This window comes from Pectinophora gossypiella, chromosome 6, assembly GCF_024362695.1.
Source record: "Pectinophora gossypiella chromosome 6, ilPecGoss1.1, whole genome shotgun sequence".
Classification (NCBI taxonomy): Eukaryota; Metazoa; Arthropoda; class Insecta; order Lepidoptera; family Gelechiidae; genus Pectinophora; species Pectinophora gossypiella.
Window position 1 is genome coordinate 11,287,449 of NC_065409.1, and position 23,918 is coordinate 11,311,366.

General features: G+C 37.7%; 2 protein-coding genes across 2 annotated transcripts in view; both read right to left on the reverse strand.

The window, feature by feature from the left end:
• LOC126367526 (integrin alpha-IIb-like) overlaps nucleotides 1–23,918 on the reverse strand; it is a 363,625-nt gene that overhangs the window by 56,944 nt on the left and 282,763 nt on the right. The window lies entirely within an intron of this gene.
• On the reverse strand, nucleotides 1,072–2,538 carry LOC126367652 (uncharacterized). Its single transcript, XM_050011279.1, has one exon. It carries the CDS (start codon nucleotides 2,536–2,538, stop codon nucleotides 1,072–1,074), a length of 1,467 nt encoding a protein of 488 aa, XP_049867236.1.

Sequence of the window (23,918 nt, forward strand, 5' to 3'; positions counted from 1 at the left end):
AGGGGTTTTCTACTCCATTTCGAAACCCTATTTATAGAAAGACGTTTCCTCGATGACAGTTCACCGATAGATTAAATTAGCGAATGTTTCTTTCTCCAACGCTCATTTTCCTGATAGTTCGTTTTACCGAAAATTGTTTAATCGAAGTTACAGTTAATTTTTGCTCGCTTTACCGAAAGTACTAATAATAGAAAAATAGAAAAAAGGGAGAGATGCATTTGTCCCTGCATTCGAGTAGGCTCGTAGTAGTTAAAAAACATAACGTAGCATCACATCTGTATCCCCGAAGGGGTAGGCAAAGATGTATAACCCCATTCCTCGCCAACTATGTCTAGTAGATAAGTAATAAACAAATTGTAATTAAACAAAACTTTACTTGGTTAATAACAAAATAATTATTATCATGATAACCAGTTGCATTTTAGTTTTATCAGAAAACATGTGAAATCATTCAGAAAAATAATATGTAAAATTATAACAAAAACTTGTTAAAACGTTTTGAATAATTAATGTATTTTTAACATAAACATGAAATTAACATAACATTTTGAAAAATATAATTTTGAATTTTAACAAAATATTATTTTAATTTTTTTTATTTTTTTTTATTGTATTATTTTATTTAACTAATTATCCCACATATATGTATATCAATGTTTTTAAATTTTAAGAAAATCATAATGTTAACAACATTTTGAAAAATATAGTTTTTAACAAAATATAATTTTAGTATAAACAAAAAAATTGTGAAATCATTTAGAAAAATATAATTTAAAATTTAAAAAAAAAACATAACATTTTAGCAGAAAAATTGTAAATAGTTATGAAAAACTATTTGTAGTTTTAACAAAAACATAAATTTACATAACATTATGAAAAATATAATTTTAACAAAAACCTGTGATTGTGACCTGTTTATATTCAATAAATAAATTATTTTATAACAAAAATCATTTTAGTTTTAACAGAAACTTGTGAAATTATTAGATAATTATTTTTAAATTTTAACAAAAAACATAACATTTAAAATAAAATTTTGATAATATAATTTTAAATTTTAACAAAAATAAATTAGAACTCTAAATGGGTTGCGATAGCCCGTAAAAAAGATAGAGTGGTCATGTTTTCTCTATTATCACAAATCCTTTTGATGGCATTCATGGTTCTCTTTCCTTTTTTCTTCGGTGGAGTACGTGTGATGCTGGCCATGGATTTTTCAATGGCATGATTAGTGGTTATCTGTTCCTTTTGCAAATGACTAATTGTAACGTAAACACCATATCTATTATTATTTAATAAGTAGTTCCACCGTCGATGCCACGCCTCCACGTTATTTTGTGTCCTCGGTAAGTTCAGCTCATTATTTGTGTAGACTGACCACAGTTTTGGAGGGAACATTGGATTCTTCCTTTTAACTGTCAGTTTTGTAGAATTTATCTGCTGAGATTTTACCTTTCCAAGGACGTAATAATTTTCAAACCACAGCGTAACACTCTCTGCTTCTTTTGGTAAAACTTCATTCTTCAGAACCCTGAAAGCTTCTGGTATCTCTTCGTGTGGTAAATAAGCTAAAGCGACAATGTGACGAATTTTCAGCGCGAATTCGCTATTGCTGCCATATAGTGATTGTAAACCACTGCTTTGAATTTTGCGCCACACGTTTTGGCCCAAATGAAAAAGGCAGCCTTTATGCTCAGCATCCGGGAATTCTATTTTGACAGTGTTGATTACTGCCATCTCGTAGTCTGTCAAAATATACTGTGGGTTCAAAATGTATTCAAACTCCATAGCATATTCTTTAAGTGCTTGGAAAAACGCCATATATGTCTCTTCAGATTTGTCCATTAAGAAGCAATAGAGCACAGGAAGAATCTTCTTGCTATCTTCATCGTGACCTACAATAGCATGTATAGAGTACAGCTGTGTGAATAAATTAGGACATGTACGAAATGTACCGTCCATTAACCACAAAATAGCGTCTCGAAGAATTTGTATGCCAGCTTTAGTGCAAAACATCAGCAGTCTTTTGTTATTACCATATGTAACATCCTTTGCTAAAAATTTTTCCCCTTCGACTGTTTTAAGGTTGTCCGGTATTTGGATTTCATCTATTGATTTTGGCTCCGCAGGTAAAATCTTTTTTCTGGCACGTCGAATTACGTGCCTTAGAGCATCTTTACTAGGCATTGAACAAGCGCTGGTACTCGGAACCTGAGCTAAGTTTTGTTGAATTAACTGAGCGGGTGACGATTGACTGGAGGCAGCATCTCGTTTTAAGTTGGTCCGCAATTTTAATTCATCTAACAATGCAGCATTAGGTGCATGCGAATGTTCACTCATGGACCTATTAATAGTTTCTTTTTCAATAACACTATGAAAATCCGTCGTAACCGTACTCCTGCATTGTTTTTCCTTTGCTAGTGCACAACACCAGTATTTTTTTGTGCCAACAGTTTTGTTCAAACACATTTCATAACCATCAATCACCAAAACCACTTTTCCCCGCTTAGAAATGGCAGTTTGAACATAATCAGACATATTGATGAACGAAAAGTTATCAGAAACAAAATGTGCGTTACGTATTGACAACCGAGAACAAGTGAATAATATTACTACGAAAACTATCAAAAATATATTTTTACGATCTACCCACAAATCCATTCATAAAGCAACATGCAAAGAACGCCTGCCGTGTAATTACTAGCATTTGCTTAAATTATAATTTAACTTTTGCTAGTAAATTAATGGCAGTCGCTAGATAGTCGTACTAAATAGTCATAAATAAAACTGAAATGTGTGTTGAAGAGCTCGGTGGCGCAGCGATAAACGCGCTCGGTCTGCGATTGTTGAAGTTAAGCAACTTTCGCAAAGGCCGGTCATAGGATGGGTGACCACAAAAAAAAGTTTTCATCTCGAGCTCCTCCGTGCTTCGAAAGGTACGTTAAGCCGTTGGTCCCGGCTGCATTAATAACAGTCGTTAATAACCATCAATCCGCACTGGGCCCGCGTGACGGTTTAAGGCCCGATCTCCCTGTCCATCCATAGGGAAGGCCCGTGCCCCAGCAGTGGGGACGTTAATGGGCTGATGATGATGATGATGATGTGTGTTGTTAGGTGTTGCTTGTGATAAGACTGGCTACAAGGGGAAAGAAAGGTAAAGAAAAGATAGATAGATGATATGAAAAGTATAAGAACAAGAAAAAAGTAACCTTATGTATAGAGACGAAAACGTATTGGACTGAATAACTGGGATATAGCAGGAAAATGATGATGAGAGAGTATGAACACTTTAAAATATTTCGAGAAAATAAGTGTGCGTTAAGCTAGCGGCCTCAAAAAAAAAATGGGCACGATAAAATAATTTGACCATACCAAAAATTAGTACTCTTATTGAAAAAAATAGTACCTGTTGTAAAAAAAATTGTACCATCACGGTTCTGGATTTATAGCCATGTTTTATTGCACTTGCTAGCTTGACGGTGAGCGAAATTTGGCGAGAGTTAACGACAAGGTCTTTCGCTTTGATTTAAACGCCAAAAAATAGTACCGAAATAGTACTCACCCCCTGCAAAATACCGAAATTAGTACAATGTTATGATGATTTTTAACATATTTCTACAAAGAGAATCAGGTCCAAATTATGATGGTAGGGAGTACTATTTCATACGAGTTTATTGACATTAGTTACAAACTGAAGTATGCAAGCGTTCCCCAGATAATAGGTATTTTCAAAACGTCAAGCCAGCGGGATCAAAGAACTGACTTTATAACTTTGGAACCGTTGAAGTACTAATTTCGGTATTTTGCAGGGGGTGAGTACTATTTCGGTACTATTTTTTGGCGTTTAAATCAAAGCGAAAGACCTTGTCGTTAACTCTCGCCAAATTTCGCTCACCGTCAAGCTAGCAAGTGCAATAAAACATGGCTATAAATCCAGAACCGTGATGGTACAATTTTTTTTACAACAGGTACTATTTTTTTCAATAAGAGTACTAATTTTTGGTATGGTCAAATTATTTTTTCGTGCCCATTTTTTTTTTGAGGCCGCTAGCTTGACGCACACGAAAATAAAGCACGGCGGCATTTACATGTCAGTAAAATAAATTTCGGTGAAACGAACCATCGGTAAAATTGCCTTCGGTATAGTAAGCTATCAGGGAAACAAGACTTCGTTAATTTAATCTATCGGTGAACTGTCATCGAGGAAACGTCTTTCTATAAATAGGGTTTCGAAATGGAGTAGAAAACCCCGTAAAAGTTGGATTCATTATAAAAATGGGTTTCGGTGAGTGAATCTCGATGCCCCACCTGATCCATACTTCGAAGAGATAACAACCGTTTACGATCGCACACTTACTGGCCATTTCTACTTTATTCGTGTTTTAACGTGACTGTAGAATGTTTTAAGGTTAGAGAGTGCACTCTGCGTAAAAAATACGATGCTCTATTCCTTACTTTTAAAGTCTGCTTGGAAATCTTTGTTTAAGTATGCATCTTATATCTTTAGGTCAAACTATTAAGAATACTAAGTGTGTGTTTCTCTTCATACGTACGTATATGTACAATATAAGAAATAAAAATAGAATTGCTATCAAAAATTCTGGATTAAGTAAATTAAATCTTTTTTGGGGTTATACGGTTTTGATTTACCTAATTGATTTAAAATATGTGTTGCTGTTGCAGTTTCTTGTCATTTCTTCTCCTCAGCCATAACACCTTGCGAAATGACGTAAATTCAAAAATGTTACACTGACCTTCAACACGTTTATCCATGATAATTACGTTGAATAAATGATTCTGATTTCTGAGTGTTAAATATTGTGTCATGTGCGCTGCCGGCTGATAAGACAGGTTTTTGTGGAAGATTTTAAAACCGGAGTTGTGAAAATGTTTAATTTTTAGAAGATGTCTGTGGTCGTCGATTGTTGAATGTGGAGGAAGCAAGAGAAGTATTTCAAGATCGAAGCAAATTAAATTCCGTAGTTTCTGCTTACCCCGGTGGGAAATAGTCTATTAATTATTATTATAGTTTCCTTAGATTATAGTTAGGTATGTTTTTAGGTATGTACCTATTATATTATATTGAGTAAGTATTTATAATATTAACTTTAGTTTTACTTTTAGGTACCTATTTATTTATTTTTTGTTGAACCATCCCGCATCCAAATGTTTGTTTCCTTTTGGCGGTTGCCTGAAGGAAATTGCTCTAGAGCAATAAGGCCGCCCAAATTGTCCTGTATTCATGTGTTGAAATTTAGTTCTGTGCAACAAAGTATATTTGTTTTGATTTGATTTGAAATAGGCGTGAGTTTATGTAGTAAGTACTATCTGCAGTCGTCGGGAAGATTTTCTCTTGGACTTGCTATCAGCACACATACACGTCACATTTCTTGGGAGGCCTCTAAGGACTTCGAAGATAGTTTGATCTGAGTTTCTAAATAAAACCTTTCATATTGAGAAAACAAAACAGTCGGTAAGACACTGGTGATTTCTTCCTATGAGTAATACGGGCCCACACACAATAAATAGCGTAACATCCTGTTAAAATATCTATCTGATGTATTGTACTGCAGTGCCGGTTTTAACTCTACCAGCGCCCTGGGCGAGATTTCTACGGCGCCCACCAATTGCAATTCAAACCCATACGTAAAAAACATAATAAAAAAATTTAAATACATAATTATTTATTATAAAAAATAACCACTTATTAGGAAAAAACTAATCAAATTTTACTTTTCTGGCCTTTCTATCAGCTCTCTTTTCAGTATCTCTTTTGCAGATACGGCGCCCCTTTTATCCGGCGCCCTGGTCGATCGCCCAACCGCGCCCTACCCTAACACCGCTACTGTTGCACTGGACTAACTTTTTTTAAATTTTTTTATAAGTACTTTTGATTTGGCGGGCAGCGCAGGACCGATCGTTGTGGAGATCCTTGGGTGAGGCCTATGCCCAGCAGTGGGCGTCGTACGGCTGATGATGATGATGATGATTTGGCAACGAAGATATGGCTCTGTAATACTTAGCCTTTGTAGACTTGAGTCAGCTGATGGTCTGAAAAAGTAAGATGATTCCGTGCTCCGGAAGGCACGTTAAGCGAGGTGGAGTATGCTCCATACCCCCTCCGGTTGATTGTGCGGACGCTTATAGGCCGTTTATATGTTTGATACGGCTCTGCCCACTCCATTATTATTAGGATTACGAGCAGTGTATGTTTATCCGGTTGCAGCTGGAAATCGGTGTCACAGTCTAGCTACAGCCGTGACATTTGTTGAGCTAAAGCCGTTACGGCATTAAGTATAATAATTATTAAGTAATTTAATTACCTAAGTATGTTTTGATAATTAGTGTTAAGTATGCCGGATAAATATTTTTTCTTTTCTTTCTTTCTATATGTTCCTATTAATAAATCATGCGTTTCGTTATTATTTATTAATTTGTAAAATTTTCATTCCTTTTTTTAATTTTATAGCTAGTAAATTATACAATCTATGTAAGGTAGTAAGTACATTGATACAGAGTTGCGCTTTACTTTACGTAAATAGTAGAAATCTAGAAAGTTTAACACGCAGGTAGTAATTTATTTAGTCGCAATCGCTTCCAGGGTTCGCCGGGATAGGAAACTTTAAATTGACAATTTAGAATACACCTGTGAAGCACTTTGTTATCTTATATGTCTCGTGCGTGGTACAATGTGGTGTCTCTTTCAGTTAGAATAAAATGTTCAATGCAATTCAACTACAAGTACTTATATTATAAAAAAAATAAGTTTAAAAACTTAAACACGATTACAAAAAAATAATCGTGTTTACAGTGGACCCTGACAAAAATGGGATAATGCTAGGGAGATGATGAAGGGGGACCTGCCATTTTCGTATAAATCCAACCCGTGAAACTCTTCGGAACATAGCCATACATCAGTTTCGCTCCATCAATGAAATTAAGAGACCGCTTTATCTCCACTTAAAATGTTTCCATTAAAACAATAGGATATCGCCGGCAGTTTCCCGATCTTGCGTTGAAAGTTGAGGCTCAAAGTTACCTCATCAATCATGATCAAGGGCCCTAAAGTTGGCCATTGTTGGGCCCCCGCCCGTCGCGCGATTATCCCGTTTATTATTGTTTGGACTCTTTTGTTAACTCATCCGTGGATTCTGTCTTGATCGTTTCAACGGGACACTTTGAAGGGACAAGGGATAAATAATATAATAATTTCACAGGAAAGGGATTTTTAGTGGGTAAAACAGATAACAACCTAAGGGTTACGACGCAGTTTCTCGGAAAGGTTACTGTAGTTTATCATAATTTTGGTAGTAGCGTTGGTAAAAATGAATGTTTTCACATGCAGGACAAATATTTATGATGTCAATATATCATGATAAAATGACGAACTATCATTTCTGACTTTCATAACAGCGTCCGGAATAAATGATGCTTCATTAAAACGGGCGTGTAAACATAACGACGTTTGTGAAAATATTTGTGCGGTGTATAATAATAATATGGGTTGCATTCAGTATGATCCACGTCCTGGGATTGCATAGCCTGGGCGTCTCGTTGTACTGGTACCGACTACGAACGGAATATGAAAAATTCAGTGAGCACCACACATACGTAAGGCGAGGAGACAGTTCCATGAAAGTCTATTTGGAAAACCGCCGCCGCATTTTCACTTGCAACGCATTTTTACAAAAGCTTTTCTGTTTCGCGAAAAATCCGATACATTTTATAAGTACTGTTTTTAAAACTATGCCTCAGTTTTTGCTAAAAGCTGTTGGAACATATCATTGGCCTTAAACGTCTAGTTCAGACGATTTAATCATTGTCACATAGAACATACTTTTTTATGACTGTGCAGGCCAATTCTAGAGCGGTAGATTCTACCGTCATGGAACCTGACAGAGGGGCATCAGTAACTGTCTACTGACGGTTATTAGAACTATTCAGAAGCGGAGGGCAGCTTTGAAATAGACTACTCTGGGCGCCATCCCACCCGCGTCGGACAAAGTACTGCGGGCCGGAAGGCAAGAGGAAAACCACTGCCCTATTTTTCCCTAAAAAGTAGCATGGAGAATGCTACACCGACAAGAGCGTGGCGTGAGATTCTATCGTAGCCTCTGCAGGAGAGAGTCTCGTGGTGGAATATTGTCGGCTTGGTGATGTTTCTTTCTCTAACTCACTAGTGTTATATATCATGACTTTTACGCCCATCGCTTTCACACTATTTCTACACGTACTGATCTTCGGCGAGCTTCACTCTTGCTGCGTTACCAATACAAAAAATAATTTGAGGAATAATTTGAGAGATATTGTTAATCAAAACGTTCGTAGCGATAACTTTTCAAGTAGGTATCGAATCTCTAGAAATACTATTGATACTCTGCCTCAGTGTCAAGTCAATGTCAAATGGGGCAACAACTTGTACATAATTGTCTAACTCGTCACCAACTAAACCAATCAGCAAACGAGCGATTAACCCTGTGGTAACGAAGCATGAACTAGTAGTAAACATGTTCGAGCCATGATACGTCGGAATCCCATTGGTCCCATATTATGCCGCTGGTCCACACTGGGACGAATCAAGGACCAAATTATTGCTAGGAGGAGGTGATTTAATTAATTCAATTTACATCCAGTAAGTTTCTATTACGAGGTATTGAAAGGAATTACAATAGCCCTAGCCCCAATCAGGAATGCAAAAAACGGAACGAAAATTCGTAAAGTTTAGGAGTACACAATTACGTTCTGCTATAAAGCTCTGATAGAAGCATTCGCATGATTTTTGATGAGTTCGCGAAGTTGTGGGAGTTCTGCAACCGCGCCTGGGTCCATTAACGGCAGAGTCGCCCTTAATTGGACCACTCTAAACAGTTAATCTTTTCTCCGTGTCGTCTAAACAAGATTTAAAGTTAGGCGGACCCATGTAACTTGCTTAGGTTTGGTCGAAGATTGATGTAATGCTAATGTACGTGGGGTTCACAGCTTGTTTGGTTATAACAAACCGATGTGGCGACGTCAGCATTATTCAGAGCGGTACTAGGAAATAGAGGAAGCTATTATCAGTATAAAATCGTTGACGAAACCAATAATTAAGTAACATGTAATGGCAGCAGTACTGATCAGCTTTACTGAGTCATAATTTTCATTATGTTGAGGTTATAACCCGCTTAGTAGTGTAGGATTTTAAAATTCCATGAAACGAATGTATACTTGAAGAAAGAGTTCTATGATCAATTTTGTTTTTGTCTATGACAATGTTTTATAGTCGTTTATTTTTTTTCCTGGAATGGCGAAAGGATACAATCCATACAATCCTAGGGTGTAGAAAAAAATATTAAACTGTGTCGGAGCTCAATTGGCCAAATTTTATTTTTATCCCACAGTAGTAACTGCATGGCTCTTTTTTTTTGGTTATTAATGTATGTTATTTAAATTTAATTCAATGTTAAATTGTATAATAATTTGTATTATGTATTTATATTGTTTTATATTATGATATAAGTGCTGATTGTAATTGTAAATGTTGCAAGACCTCTCTGTATTTGCATACCAATATTGTTTTGGTTAAATGTGTGAAACTTTAATATAATCATATATAACAACCAATGTACCACATTTACTGCAAATAAATGATTTGATTTGATTTTGTAAACGCAATTATTTTAACGTCACACGTCAAAATATTTTGAAATTAACAGGTAATAAAAACTTTCTCCTAAGGTGTCGAAATGAGGGAATTCTAAACAAAGTTGTGTTGTTTTAATGTTAATCATTAAATGGCGTGTCCTCAAAACATTTTCGGTTACTAATTTACTGAATTTAAAGTGTACTTACCGAATTTCAGAAACTTTATTTAGTTAAACGCTTTAGCGAAACATTCGCGGAGATCCAAAGAATTTCATCTGTAAAGTTGAATCAAGTTTAAACTACAATTAAACTCGGGCTTGTTCTTGTAAAACTGGGACTAAAACTCGTAACACCTTCATAGTTCGACCAGAATTGTACCTGAAACAATAGTACCTACCTAAGCTAATATTTTTAAGTTTGTTGTTGAATAAATACTTCACAAAAAAGATTAAATATATACGTATAAATACATCAGCTTATTTTATCGGAATGGGAGTTAGGATAGGAGTATCTAAGATCTCGATATCTCGACATAAGTGTAATGTGACGGTTAAAAGGTTTTATGCAGAAATTCTTTTGGAACCCGCCAAAAACTCTTTTCTCGAAAAAAAGAAACAACTTCAAAAGAAATTGAATGTCACTTCACGCACTGGCACGCACGTAAACGTTATAAAAGTTTGCTAAACCTAATAAACTTGTTTAAAATGCAATATGGAAGAAATCTTGTGAATATGTTAATCTTTAGGTTGGCGGTAAGTATTAAATTTCAGCCGAGCACAAAATATAATATATATTTTTTCTTAATTAAGATGGGTTTGCTCTTCACCCCATTCTTCCACGAGGTAAAGAAGGGGTCGACAGTGGAGCGAGCTTCCCCAGAAGATGCCTATTCACCCGTGACTTAAAGGAAAGTGACGATAATGAATATAACATTGAGTAGAATTGATATATAAGTACTCGTCGTTAATATTTCAATATGGTATTAGGCTCGCTCCTATTTATTACATGGGACTTAGAAATAGCTGGCGAGGAGTGCGTGTTTTGTATAATACACCTCTGCATACCCCTTCGGGTATACAGGCGTGATACTATGTATGTTATGTTAATGTTTCATTGAATTTTAGTTCAACAACAATTCACCGATATCGCTGTTGTAAATGGTGTAGTGTCTTCTATAATATGATAGTAAAATATATATAAAACCTTCTGTGAAACGATTTTTCATTATATTCCGCAGCATTTCCTCGCCGTTGGCTTTAGTTATCGACAGAATATGTTTAGTGTATATAAAAGTATATAGAAGTAAGGGTGTTATCGTTACCGCAAGTGTCGGACAGAATCGTCGTCCGAACGCGGTGAAGCGGGAAATCGGACCATTCACTGTATCGGCAAACGTCTTCCATATACTAGGTTTGTTTGGTTGATTAGCTATTTTAAAGTGGCGTGACGTAGACTTGCTTTAGACGGCATTTATTGCTTGGATTGGATTGGAGATGTCCTTAGAAAAGATTTAATACGATCTACTCTAAACTGGCGTGCGTGTATGAAGCGATTGATGAATGTGGAGGAAGCAAGAGAAGTGAGTCAGGATCGAAGCAAATGGAATTCTATAGTCTCTGCTTACCCCGGTGGGAAACAGGCGTGAGTTTATGTATGTATGTATGTTATTGCTTGGCGGAACAAATGGAGAGAGCTAAGGGCCTTCATCTAGGGTTTGACTTACAAACTAATGTGGCTAAATACTATATTGCATATATTTATACTTAGTTACAAGACATTCGCGTGGAATCATTCGCACATTAAATAAAGCCTATCAAAACAATGTAGCACATTCCTTGGTGAAAAGATTTCTAAAATCGGTTCAGTAGTTACAGATTATCCCCTATAAACAAACTCACAAACTTAAAAACTACCTCGTCTTTATTATACTATTAATAGTGTGTAGTTTACATATTTACCTAGTTACTCCACACAGAGCGCCCTCAGCGCTCGCTATATTTATCCGACCGTGTTTTTTTGTGTTTTTTTTGACGTGACTTATTGTAGATTTGCCGCAGATGGCATTAACTACTTGGCCGGACAAATGGGGAGCGCTGAAGGCTCTCACCCGGTACAACGGCTATAATATCCGACCAAGTATTAATCCCATTAGAGGCAAATCTACAATAAGTCACGTCAAATAAAAATAAAAAGTATATACCGCACGGTCACCGGTAGCCATGGACAAGTTTGACACGCTTTTTCATGCATCTGCACCCTTTGGGCCGCTGGCGGGCTCTCGCTCCGGCAGCAGTAGTATGGTGGCTTGAATACTGGTGGTCGTTGCGCGCTGTTGGCTCTAGGATAAGGCTTCTTAAAAATAAGTTCTTTGCATTAAAGTGTATTTGATTTGCTCCGAGTTGCGTCTGTCGTCTTTGAACGCGTCACATTAAAGTGCATGTTTATCACACCACACAAGTGCTCAAGTTGATGACAAGTTGTTTTCTTGTGGCTCGTGGCTCTGCCTTGCGTTTATGTGTGAATAGGTACTGCATACAGTACTCATACATAAACTCATGCTTTCTCATAAAACACACAGTTCCAAAGTTCAAAGAAGGTTCAAAGTCTCATTTCATTCGTGAAGTTGGGTTTGTTGAACTTATTCTATGAATTCTCGGAATGTATGAGTGTAATGAAATTCAAGAGTTAATTTGCATGTTAGATCATTGTTTTTTTTATATCAAAAAGTTCTCTGAATTGGGTTTGGTTGGGATGGCCTTCGAAAAAATAAGGACTACGAAATCTATTATGTTAATTCTGTTAGAAAAAAGATTCTTAAGCATAGCATGATTAGGATGATTGCAGGACAGAGATAGTACATCGCTTAGTGCAAAACAGACAAAAGACATGACATTTTGGTTTCATTCATCTCCCTAGGTTCGCCGAAGATCCGTGTTGGTACTTTCACAGAAGCGACAGACCACTTTTTTAAGGCGGATTTGGGTGAATATCAAAATGTGTCAAGTTTGGTGGCGACTGTCATAATATTTTTTTCGTGAAAAATTGGGGAAATTGGGAAAATTGGGAATTGAAAAATTCCTTTTTCATGTCGGAACCGAGGATCCTTTTGGATCTTTTTCATGTTGGAACCCAATTTTTCACGAAAAAATAATATGAAATTTCGCCACCAAACTTGAAATTTTGAGATTCACCCATTTAGTATCATGTTCTCTGACGATTGATGAACGTAGAGGAATCAAGACGAGAATGTCAGGATCGAAGCAAGTTGAATTCCAGTCTTCGCTTACGGAAATAGGTGTGAGTTTATGCGTGTCTGTGTGTTCCATCTAAGGACTTTATTACCAAGTAAGGCTGCAAGTTGTTTTATGGCACAGTACCGATGCATTCACGTGAGGGTGTCGAAGGCACACCCCGGACACTTCATACAAACAACGTCGTTTTACACTGACACCACATACTGATTTTATCGTACACGCGCATCTGTGTGTGTGACGTCTGATGCCATGCGATTCAAGTCTAAACTGTGTTCGAGGGGGTTGGGGAAGGGGGGGGGGGGGGGTGATGTAAACCTAGCTGCAGCACGATGGGTGGAGATGGAGTCCCGACACGCCGGCAGAGTAGTGGGATGATTAGTAATAAGGACGAAAATAGTAACACCAACAGGAATATCCAGTTTATTAACAGAACTTCACGAAGAAATTACAACGATGCTTAGATGAGGACGTGGAAATACATATTACCCGATATATTGAATAAGTTACCTAAAGACAAACAAACGGACATACTTACTAACATAAAAACATGTAAACGTACTTTAAAGAATTTATACTTGGGTTCTAAAGATGTAACGTAATGTTACGATATTATTGTAACGAGGGAGCAATTTTCATTCGCTTCTCGCATAAGCCTTATTCAGGCTTTTAGATAAGCGTCTTATACTATGTAAATAAATAATTTGTAAAGTGTTTTGAACAAAATAAATAAAAAAAAAGATATGAGTGAAGAATTAATGATCACAATCCAAAATTAGAAGGCACGGCCAGAGCTAAGCAGTATTTTATATGTTGTCTGCGTAAAATGAAAGGAAATGCGGAATGGAATGAGAATTTCGAAATTTAAAATTATTGACGGCCAGAAACAAAGGCCAGTATGTGCAAAGTTTGTACTCTGCTACATAGCTCAGACGCTGGTGGGGAGCGGAGAGTTGCCGTTCTATAAGTAGTATTATTCCTTATTCTATGACGAAGGTATATTACGTGCGTCCCCTAACGCGTTGAAGTCGTCAGGGTAAATCGCTGCGGCATGGACAGCGGCTTCAGATAACTCAGATAAATTTTCCGCTTCGCCCGCCTCTCGAGTGACCGTCTTTATGAACGTGCCGAATACAAGCTCATCTGCTATAGTAGGTTTGATAACCACCGTAGTAACTGGAGTGAGGAAATTATGTAACTTGTTGCTAAGGATTTTTGATATTTTTCCGGAGGTCCCGGTTTCGTATCCCGGTGGGAATATATCACAAAAACCTAATTTTGTTTCCTAGTTTGGTTAGGATATTACAGGCTGATCCGTATGTCCGAAAGTAAGATGATCCGTGCTTCGGAAGGCACGTTAAGCCGTTTTTTTTACTGATGTAAGTACGTAGTCGTTAGATGAGCCATGTCAGGGGCCTCTGGCGGCACAATAATAACCCTGATGAGGGTTGATGAGGTTGGTAATCTACCTCATAATCCACACGATAGAAGAAGTATCACTAGGAATAGGAATTAGTATCAAAAGTGGCTGCAAGCTGTCTTGTCTTTTGATTATTTTGTGGGTCTACGGCTGTGAGATTATGTTTGATATGTGTGTGTATATTTGACGATACTGGGTGAAACTGTTACCGAATGAGAGCCCCCAGCACTCCCAATTTGTCCAGCCAGGTAGTTAAATAACGCCAAAAAAGCAAGGAACTGTGAGTTGTTTTCTAATGACACATTGGAGGAATTGTAATAACGGAAAGAGATGAAAGCATTAATTACATGCTTACTTTGGACTCTATTTCATTTTCCCACTAAGTACGGTCACGAGCATTAATATGTATACACTTTGGTACCATGTCACACTAACTTTTTTGACAAATTGAACTGTAAGTCTCACTTAATGTCAAATATGTTAGTGCGACAGAGTCCTAAAGTGGGTACATTATATTGCTCATGACTGTACTCTTCTTGCAGTTACTGAAGATAGAATAAAGCGCAAGGAACCAAGAGAAAAATGCTATTTAATGTTCCATCTGTATAATGTTCACATCAATTTCTCATTAGTTCGAGTTGAGCGCACCATACAAATTGAATGACAATCGAATAATGAATCTCGCAGGTGGGATGGCACAATAACAGGTAATTCTTCAGGTGCTAGTCCAACCAACCGTGACCCCTGGACGGACCTCCTTAGGGTACTGTTAGACTAGACGAATGACTTTTCCCAAATTCAGGTTATAGGGTCAAGTCTCCAAGGTGCCCGATACATTCATCTGTTTCTGACATTTGGTTACAAACTGTTTTTTTACGAAATTGTTTTCATATTTTCAATTTTAATGTTCGCATGAAAACTTTGAAGATTATGTTTTTGTAAGCATTTTTAGTTGTGCATTCTTGATTTCAAAATAAAAATATAAGTTTAAAAACTAAATCCCAACTTTGTGAAAGATCACGCTCTAAAAAGTATGAAACAAGAAAATAGGTATCTGTGAAAATAATTTGAGCCAGTGATGTTAATTAACACTTTCAAGAACAGAACGTCTAATAACGTTCCGATCCCAAGGTATCATAATGAACCATCAATGATCTCTCAACCCATGATCTCTGCCGTGAAAGGGTTAAGAAGATATATTCGTGGTTGTATGCCAATCTGTCCTATGAGTTTGCTTACCACGGCATACGACCACGGCTATCACAATAGGTAGATAATTCACGCTTCAGTGGGGCGCACACCACCACCACACGCTATACACTGCACTTTATACTGTGATCTATCCGTAGATGTCTATTATAATGTATGTTTGAATAAATAATAGCTCTACCAGTAGCGAGAGCCAGTAGCGAGATGCCTATTTACTCATTCATTTTAAAATTAACAGTTGTCAATCACCCGTCCCTTTCCTTTTCGGCGGATAAGAAAATGACGAGTATAACTTAAAATAAAATTAGGAGGTGTCTGCAGGAATCGGGGCCAATTATTACGTTGATAAATACAGAAATATATCTCTACTTATCCTGACCAGAATTCTGCAGTGCTAAATGCACTAACGACATTCTATGTAGACCCCATTGGTTATTTAAAAAGATTTTAATTTTAAGTTTGAAGTCACCCTAAGATTTAAGGGAAGGCAGGCAGCTCACGAATAAAATGGCGCGCCATAATGATTTCCGTAGCACAATGGAGGTTGGGGGTCGTTCTAATTATTGTTGTTTAAGAGTTCCACTCGTCATAAGCCGGGCTCCATTCACAATGGTAACACGTTTCAGTTTCATTGTTCGGTTCTGAAACTTCCACTTGATTAAGATGGCTGGCGTGCTGCGGGACTGCTAGCGGGACCTAGCGAGGGACTAGTCCCGTTATGTCCCGCTGGGTTTGTCCCGGTACTAATGGCTATGAGTTTTTGTTTAGGTAGTTGTGAATTAGAGTGAGGTAGTTCTTTTATAAATTGGAATATTCCAATTACTTCAATATAAGTAGTGGACAGATTATGGGGATTTTGTAGCTTATCCGGTCTCTTTATCAAACAACAAAGTTAGGCAATCGCCTTTGGATGTGACCGTCTAGTAAGCTAGCTCTTATTATAGAGTCTTTCGTTCTCAGGCTGGTAAAATATTAATTTGCGACTTTTTAGTTGTGTGACTTTTATTTAAATGAACAGGACAAACCAAGTGCGTCTAAGCCAAGAATATAACCCTCTACAATACAAAAAAACAATACAAGAACTCTTTATTGCACCGCATAGTTGTCCAAGTATTTCAAATCATGAATTTCTATTGTAAACTAATATTGTTACTTGCAAACTTCAACTACAAAAGTGCATTGAATAGTTTAGGAATACAAACTAATACATTCTAGTGTTGAACTTTGTTGGTAAGTACTTTATTTTAATTACTTCTTTAGAAACGGTAAGAGTAGGAATATTTATAGGCCCATAATAATAATTGGTTATAATACCGAGGATTGTCTTTGGGTGCACTGCCATAGTGCATACAGGGATTCAATTGTCTTAAGGGGTCTCTACGTGTTGGCTTCAGCCCCACCCACGCTTTCCGGGACTACATAAGCCCGAGATATGGAAACAACATAGAATTCTTCTTCTTCTATCGTGTGGGTTCTGAGGTGGAGTACCAACCTCATCAACCCTGGTGTCAGGGTTACTATTGAGCCGCCAAAGGCCCCTGACATGGCTCATGTAACGACTACTTACTTACATCAGTAAGTAGTAACCGGGATAAACGGCTTAATGTGCCTTCCGAAGCACGGATCATCTAGCTTTCGGACAATCTGGTGATCACAACGTAATTTTAACATACAATTAATGATTTGTTATAATATTTAGCAGTTGCGCTACGAGTATGATGCGCTGTTACTTTTTTTTTTGACGTGACATATTGTAGATTTGCCGCAGATGGCATTAACTACTTGGCCGGACAAATGGGGAGCGCTGAAGGCTCTCACCCGCTGTGCCACTAACTTCACACTTTTCTATGTAATCTTCCCCAGATATTTGTTCTTACCTATCGTCATAGAATAAAGAACAGTGTAGAACGGTAACTCTCTGCCCCGCACCTATTCGTATCGGGTACCGCACCTATTCCTATCCCCTTCTAGGTTTTAGTTTAGTCTAAATGGTCGTTAGTGGCTTTCGAGGAGTAAGTGGGAGAGCCCGCGGACTGGTGTCTCGCTCGCACATACGCGCTAGGCTGCGCACGGTAAGAATGAGGTTTTAGCGTGTGCCTGGGATTTGCCGCGACTATAGCCGCGTAGTGTGTTGATCTTTTCTTACTGTTATTGGAGATATTGAATGGAGTTTGCATTAGATCCTGGCCTAAAGGTCTCCCCTATCTCTTTCAACGTGCGGCCTTTGCCCAGAATTGGGACCAATAGGTTAATAAAAGTTAACTATTATTGTACAAAAAGTAGTATACTAATACAAACCCATTATAGGCAACGCGTGAATTTTACACCGTACAATTTAATCGAAATTCTTTTTCAGTATTCGATTTAATGTAATACTACTTAGCTTAAACTTCTTAGAAAAGACTTTACATAAAAGCTACAGACGTTTTAAATAAAAAGTGTACGAGGCGTTTATTCATAAGACTTTCAATAGAATAAAGCTGTTACTTGATTTTTATATATAAGAACTTTGGTAAAAGCGTATAATTTATATGAATTCATGTGATTTTCTTCAAAAAAACATCGATTTCTTTCAATTACTTCATTTCAATTCGGGTAAAAATTTAGACCACTAATTTATACCTCAATTGAGCTTGTTTATTGCGAGGTATTCTCTATAAGGCAAATATATGCAACTGCAGTTGTAATGGGTTAGGTACCCAATATAAACTAAGTACCCAGATCAATTTCTACAAATCCCTCCTTCCCTCTGAAATTGAAACACAAACTTAGATCAGAAGAGCAAATCTTATTAGTCGTTCTTGAAATTCTGAAAGATCTGCTTCTTATTTTGAGGTAAAAATAAAAGCTGGAAGAAATCTCTTTCTTAGAGATAAGCTTACCTGTACTGTCTGTTTTCTTTGTATGTTTCTTTTGTCCGTACTGTTGTGCACAAATAAATAAATAAATAAAAATAGTAGAGAAAATATATTTGTAAGTTTATGTAGATACTTACGTTGCCATAAACATAGTGGCCTCGAATAAATTACTATCTTAGAAATTAGGGTGCCTTTTGTACTGTTTCGTTGTATGGGTGTTCCTTTTCTTCAATTAAGTACTGTGTATGTATAGTATAGATTACATGATAACGTAGGTTTACATGTATATGAGAAGCCTTGAACCTAACGTGTGAATGTATGATCGATTAGCTAAGATACCTAGTGTGAGGCAAATTGTGTAGCGTTTGACGTTTAGTTTCTGAATACGCAGTGTTTGTAATTAGTATTCACACTATTGATCACGCTACCCAGTGATTGTGGCAATAGTGTTGTTAACGACGGTCTCCTTGGTCGTCTTAAGTTTTTTTTTATATTGAACAAAACTGACAGCCATTTTAAAAAACAATGGAACACACTGAAATTGAAAAGTATATAAAAAAAACTTAAGACGGCCAAGGAGGTCGTTAACAATTGTATTGTCTCAAGTGTGATCTGGGGGGTGGGGGGGGGGGGGGGTGGGGGGTTAAAGAGGCCACATCGAAGCAATTCATCTAAAAAGCAATATTGCTATTTAACATTTGTTTGCATTGCGCACTTACTTTTATATGCGCAAATGACAAATTGCTCGATGTGGCCTTTTTAATCCCCCAGGGGGGTTAGCCAAGTCGCAAACGATTCATCACAATCATCAATTTAAGGGCCACGCTTTTGTTGTGGTGGTGGCGAAGTTCAATTCTTTAGACACGTCGGAAACGATTATGACATTTTTTTCTTAAGTAACTTTTATGGCAATAACTACTTGGCCGGTAATTATGACGATCGACAGAGATAAAATATATATTATGATATGTCACCTTTTTAATGATAATAATAATGTCACCTTATTATGTGAATCCCATACTCTGTCAATTGTCATTATCGTTAGTAAATTGGCTAAGGCACATACATTGTACTCGTATTTGCACACTGTAGTGAAATAACGACGAGAATTGAAGTGAGTTAAAAATCCAGTCTATATTTTGACGTGTCTTATTCTAAATTAGGCGCGTGGCACTTACTTGGCCGGCCAAGAGGGGAGCGGTAAGGGCTAAAAAGTCAGCTTCCTAAACAGATGGGATCACCTCTCTACCTGACATCAATCACGCCTACTCGATTGCATCGCATTTCGACAGTGACTGATTCCGTTTTTTCTTCAGCCTAAATGGCTATCTCGCTAATAGACCCAGTTGATTCTGGATGAAAAATGCGTTTTGTTATCCCGTCTTTAAGATAAATCCTTCCGATGTTCTTCTGAGCGTTTCTAACGAGATCCACGTGTATGTTTCAACGGAAATGACTTAAGTTAGAGGTGTGATATACTACACCACGTAAAGAGCTATAATGATGTATTATGCCACTAGGATACAACGGCCTCTGTCGTCCAGTGGTTGAGCGTTAGGCTCATGATCCGGACGCCCCGGTTTCGAATCCCGGTGGGGACATATTACAAAAATCACTTTGTGATCTCTAGTTTGCTTAGGACATTACAGACTGATCACCTGATGTGAAAGTAAGATGATCCGTGCTTCGGAAGGCACGTTAAGCCGTTCGTCTCGGTTACTACTTACTGATGTAAGTGTGTAGTCGTTACATGAGCCAAGTTAGGGGCCTTTGGCGGCTCAGTAATAACCCTGACACCAGGGTTGATGAGGTTGGTATTCCACCTCACAACCCACACGATAAGAAGAAGACTAGGATATAAACACCACCAACAAAATGTATGCAGTTGGCGCGACCGTGGTTGCGCCGCCATAGTGTCTTAGTGAGATAAGGTATCCGCTATTGAACTTTAATATGCGGATATTTGTAAATATATCTACATATTTGTAAAGGCCGGTCATAGGATGGGTGTCCACAAAAAAAAAGAAAGTTTTCATCTCGAGCTCCTCCGTGCTTCGGAAGGCACGTTAAGCCGTTGGTCCCGGCTGCATTAGCAGTCGTTAATAACCATCAATCCGCACTGGGCCCGCGTGATGGTTTAAGGCCCGATCTCCCTATCCATCCATAGGGAAGGCCCGTGCTCCAGCAGTGGGGACGCTAATGGGCTGATGATAATGAAGATGATTCGTAACTGGGGTCTGTGCTTGATCAAACTGCCCAATACGTTCTACCGCACTTTGCACTGGGACCATACTACACAACGCTGCTCCAATGCTATTTCAACTTTTCTAAATTGATTCAACCGATAATAAACACCGAATGCTCTAGTACTGACGTCTAGCCACCACCACAGAGGGTCCAAATGAGATGTACTTAGTATAGTAAAATTACGAATGACCATAAAACAAATAGATGTGTGATAAACTCACACCTATTTCCCATTTGCTTCGATCGTAACACACGTCTCTTGCATCCTCTTTGGAGGCGTAAACTAACCTAACCACACACACGCACACACAAACACGCAGCATATACGCACGTCGGTTTAGAGTAGATCGTACTCAACAAAAAAAGCATCTCCGTTTTGGTCGATGGTCCGTCCTTCTAGGTCTTCCTCTGCCAGACCTACCAACAACCTTCGCTTTAGGTATATACCGCTTTCGTTATCCTATACATATAATACCTATACTGTATGAATGTGTGAAGATAATGAATAATGATAGTCCATCATATCTGACTTGTGGCTCCATCCCATACAGGGATTAAACGCGTGACTTTATCTAAGTACCTACGTATCCTAATGATACTGACTTTTGAAATAGTTGGTAGTCGCAGACAATGTGTAAAGGGTAATGTGATGTATTGGGACAAACCCCGAACAGACACGTTGTTGACAAAGGGTGAACCCTAATTAAGTCTACATTAATTTCACGACCGTTTACTTAGACGAATCGTGCTTTGTGTGGCAGGATATAGTTCAACCTATCTATGTAAATATATGTATATCTAATTAAATAAATTAACACCAGGACGTTGACACAATTGCGAAAGGCGGCTATCGACCTTACAACTCACATCATTGACCATCTGTTCTTCTACCGTGTGGGTTGTAAGGTGGATTACCAACCCCAGCAGCCGGTGTCAGGGACATTATTGAGTAGCTTAAGTCCCCTGAAATAGCTCAAGTAAAGGCTACGTAATTCATCATGTAACCATTCCTTATTGCCTTCCGAAGCACGGATCATAATTACTTTGGGGCAATCGAGTGATCAGCCTGTAATATCTTAACCAACTAGGGTTCTTATAGGCAGAGGTTTTTGTGATTTGTCCGAACCAGGTTTCGAACCCTGGGCCTCCTACCTCCATAGTGACAGGTTATGGATGTTATATTGATAATAATTATTATAGATTGATAGGTAAATGCGGCGTATTTGTTTGATCTGTATGACGAGAGTGAGTTAGTAGTATGTTTTTTTCCTTTCGTCATTCACAGGGAACGTCACAAACGAAACAAGGAATGAAATAGAGAAAATAAAAAACGTATCATGTTCAGCGTTCAGTTTCCGCTTTCGATATAGAGTAGTGCAATGCAATCAATGTTATACCGTAAAACTGAAACGCTATGAAATGAAAGTACCGAATTCTGTCTCAAAGACGACCTTTTACAAACTGAAACAGGAAAGTTTCAAATGACTACCTACAGCCCTCTCGCGGATTTAAAATTTCCTGAATTTCTGCTGCTTTCGTAATATATTTTCAAAAGCAGAGTCCGCGTGATACTTGCAAGTTTGAATAATGGACAGAATTACGTTCCGTCCTGCAGTTTGTACCGGGTTTCTAGGGTAATATTCTGAACACATTGTTACTTATTCGTATATTATAAATTGAAATTTAGCAGGAATTTTTCAGTAACTATCAATGAGCCAAAAACAGCTTTGAAATCTAAATTATTTTCTATGAATGGAGTGTTTACGTCGTTCAATCATTTTCCTCAACTGAAACCCACATAGACGTCTTGATATAGATAGACCCTTTCCTAGAAATCCAGTTACCATCCCATTGAACCTTGGGGAAAGTAGGGGTGTAATCGGCAAGGCGCACGCAACTCCCCATAAATAAAGTCTGTAGAGTCGCATTATCTTCTGTTTCCGGTTGGCCGCACGGCCACTCGACGCCTGACAGATGGCGGCCAGTTACCAAATGTGCTGCACCGAACTCACAAGCCTTGACTCAAGCCAAGGACTGTGTCTCCCTGAATCTCGTCTGGAGACGTATGACGAGATGAGATTATTGGTTCGAGTGTCATCTGGATAAAATACTATTTCGCTAAAAAGGATTTCCGTGCAATGTGCAGTAGCTAAGTACCTAAGTAAAAACTTTAAATTAGAGTTTTCTGTTAAGTATGTATGATTGCGTAAGATTACCTCGGCTATTAATATAATTTTATAAAGTGTAGTAAGTAGTGAAAAACCTTTTAACATTATTAAGAAAATGTGCAAAAATTCTTCGGGGACGTAAAAAGTGAAATCTGATCACGGCGAAATGATAAACGAATTACATTACCAAAACAAATATTCTGACTAAACTGGGTTGTCAGGAGTAGGTTTCGCATTTCGTCGAGTATTCTTGTTTATCTTCGATTCATCGCCCCTACTATCTCTCAAGGTGTCGTCTCTATCATTTACGATTCTTCGAAATGTCTTTGTTAGTACTACCTACTGAAAATTTTGTTACGAACCTGTAAACTTCTTCAACCAAGTTCGTCGCCACAGACAGTCTTAATAAATTGAATTTACTCGTTATTTGTGTTGGTTAGAAATTCACAAAGCTATCGTTTTGTGTTTTTGACCTTAAATGTAATTGACTGGCTGTGACCACTTTACGTACCTACGTGATTATGCGGGGTTGCGTGATTGCGGGGTTGATGTCCCATACAAAGCAGATGCTTTGTATGGGAGCATCGAAAAAAGGCCACATCGAAACACATATTAACGCATACGACATTCGTGCCTCACCCAACAGGGTCCACATAATACCAGCGTCGTGGTTCACGCCGCGACTTGTGCTGAGTGAGGCCCTTTTATCTCAGGACGTCCACCACCACCTTATGATCATTGTAACTAACATCCTCCTATGCTTTTTGTAATTGTTTTGTGATATTTTTTTTTTAAGTGATGTTATTGTCTTGTCTTTGTATGTGGCGTCCTTTTATAATAAACAATTTCTATTCTATTCTAAACAAATCATCTAAAAAAGCAATATTACAATTTGACATTTGCGTCTAATAGTAAGTGACCATCAAAAAGCAATATTGTTTTTTTAGGTGAATTGCTTCGATGTGGCCTTTTTAACCCCCTGTTTACACTGGCTATTGATTGGTGACAAAACGGAGCGAAGAATTGACGTGATTTTTTAAGTAAAGATAGTTGAAGAGATGCAGAATCACATAGGGTATTCATATTTATGTTTTTGGAAATCTGCCCGCAACCCCGTCAAAGAGGGAATGAAATTGTATAT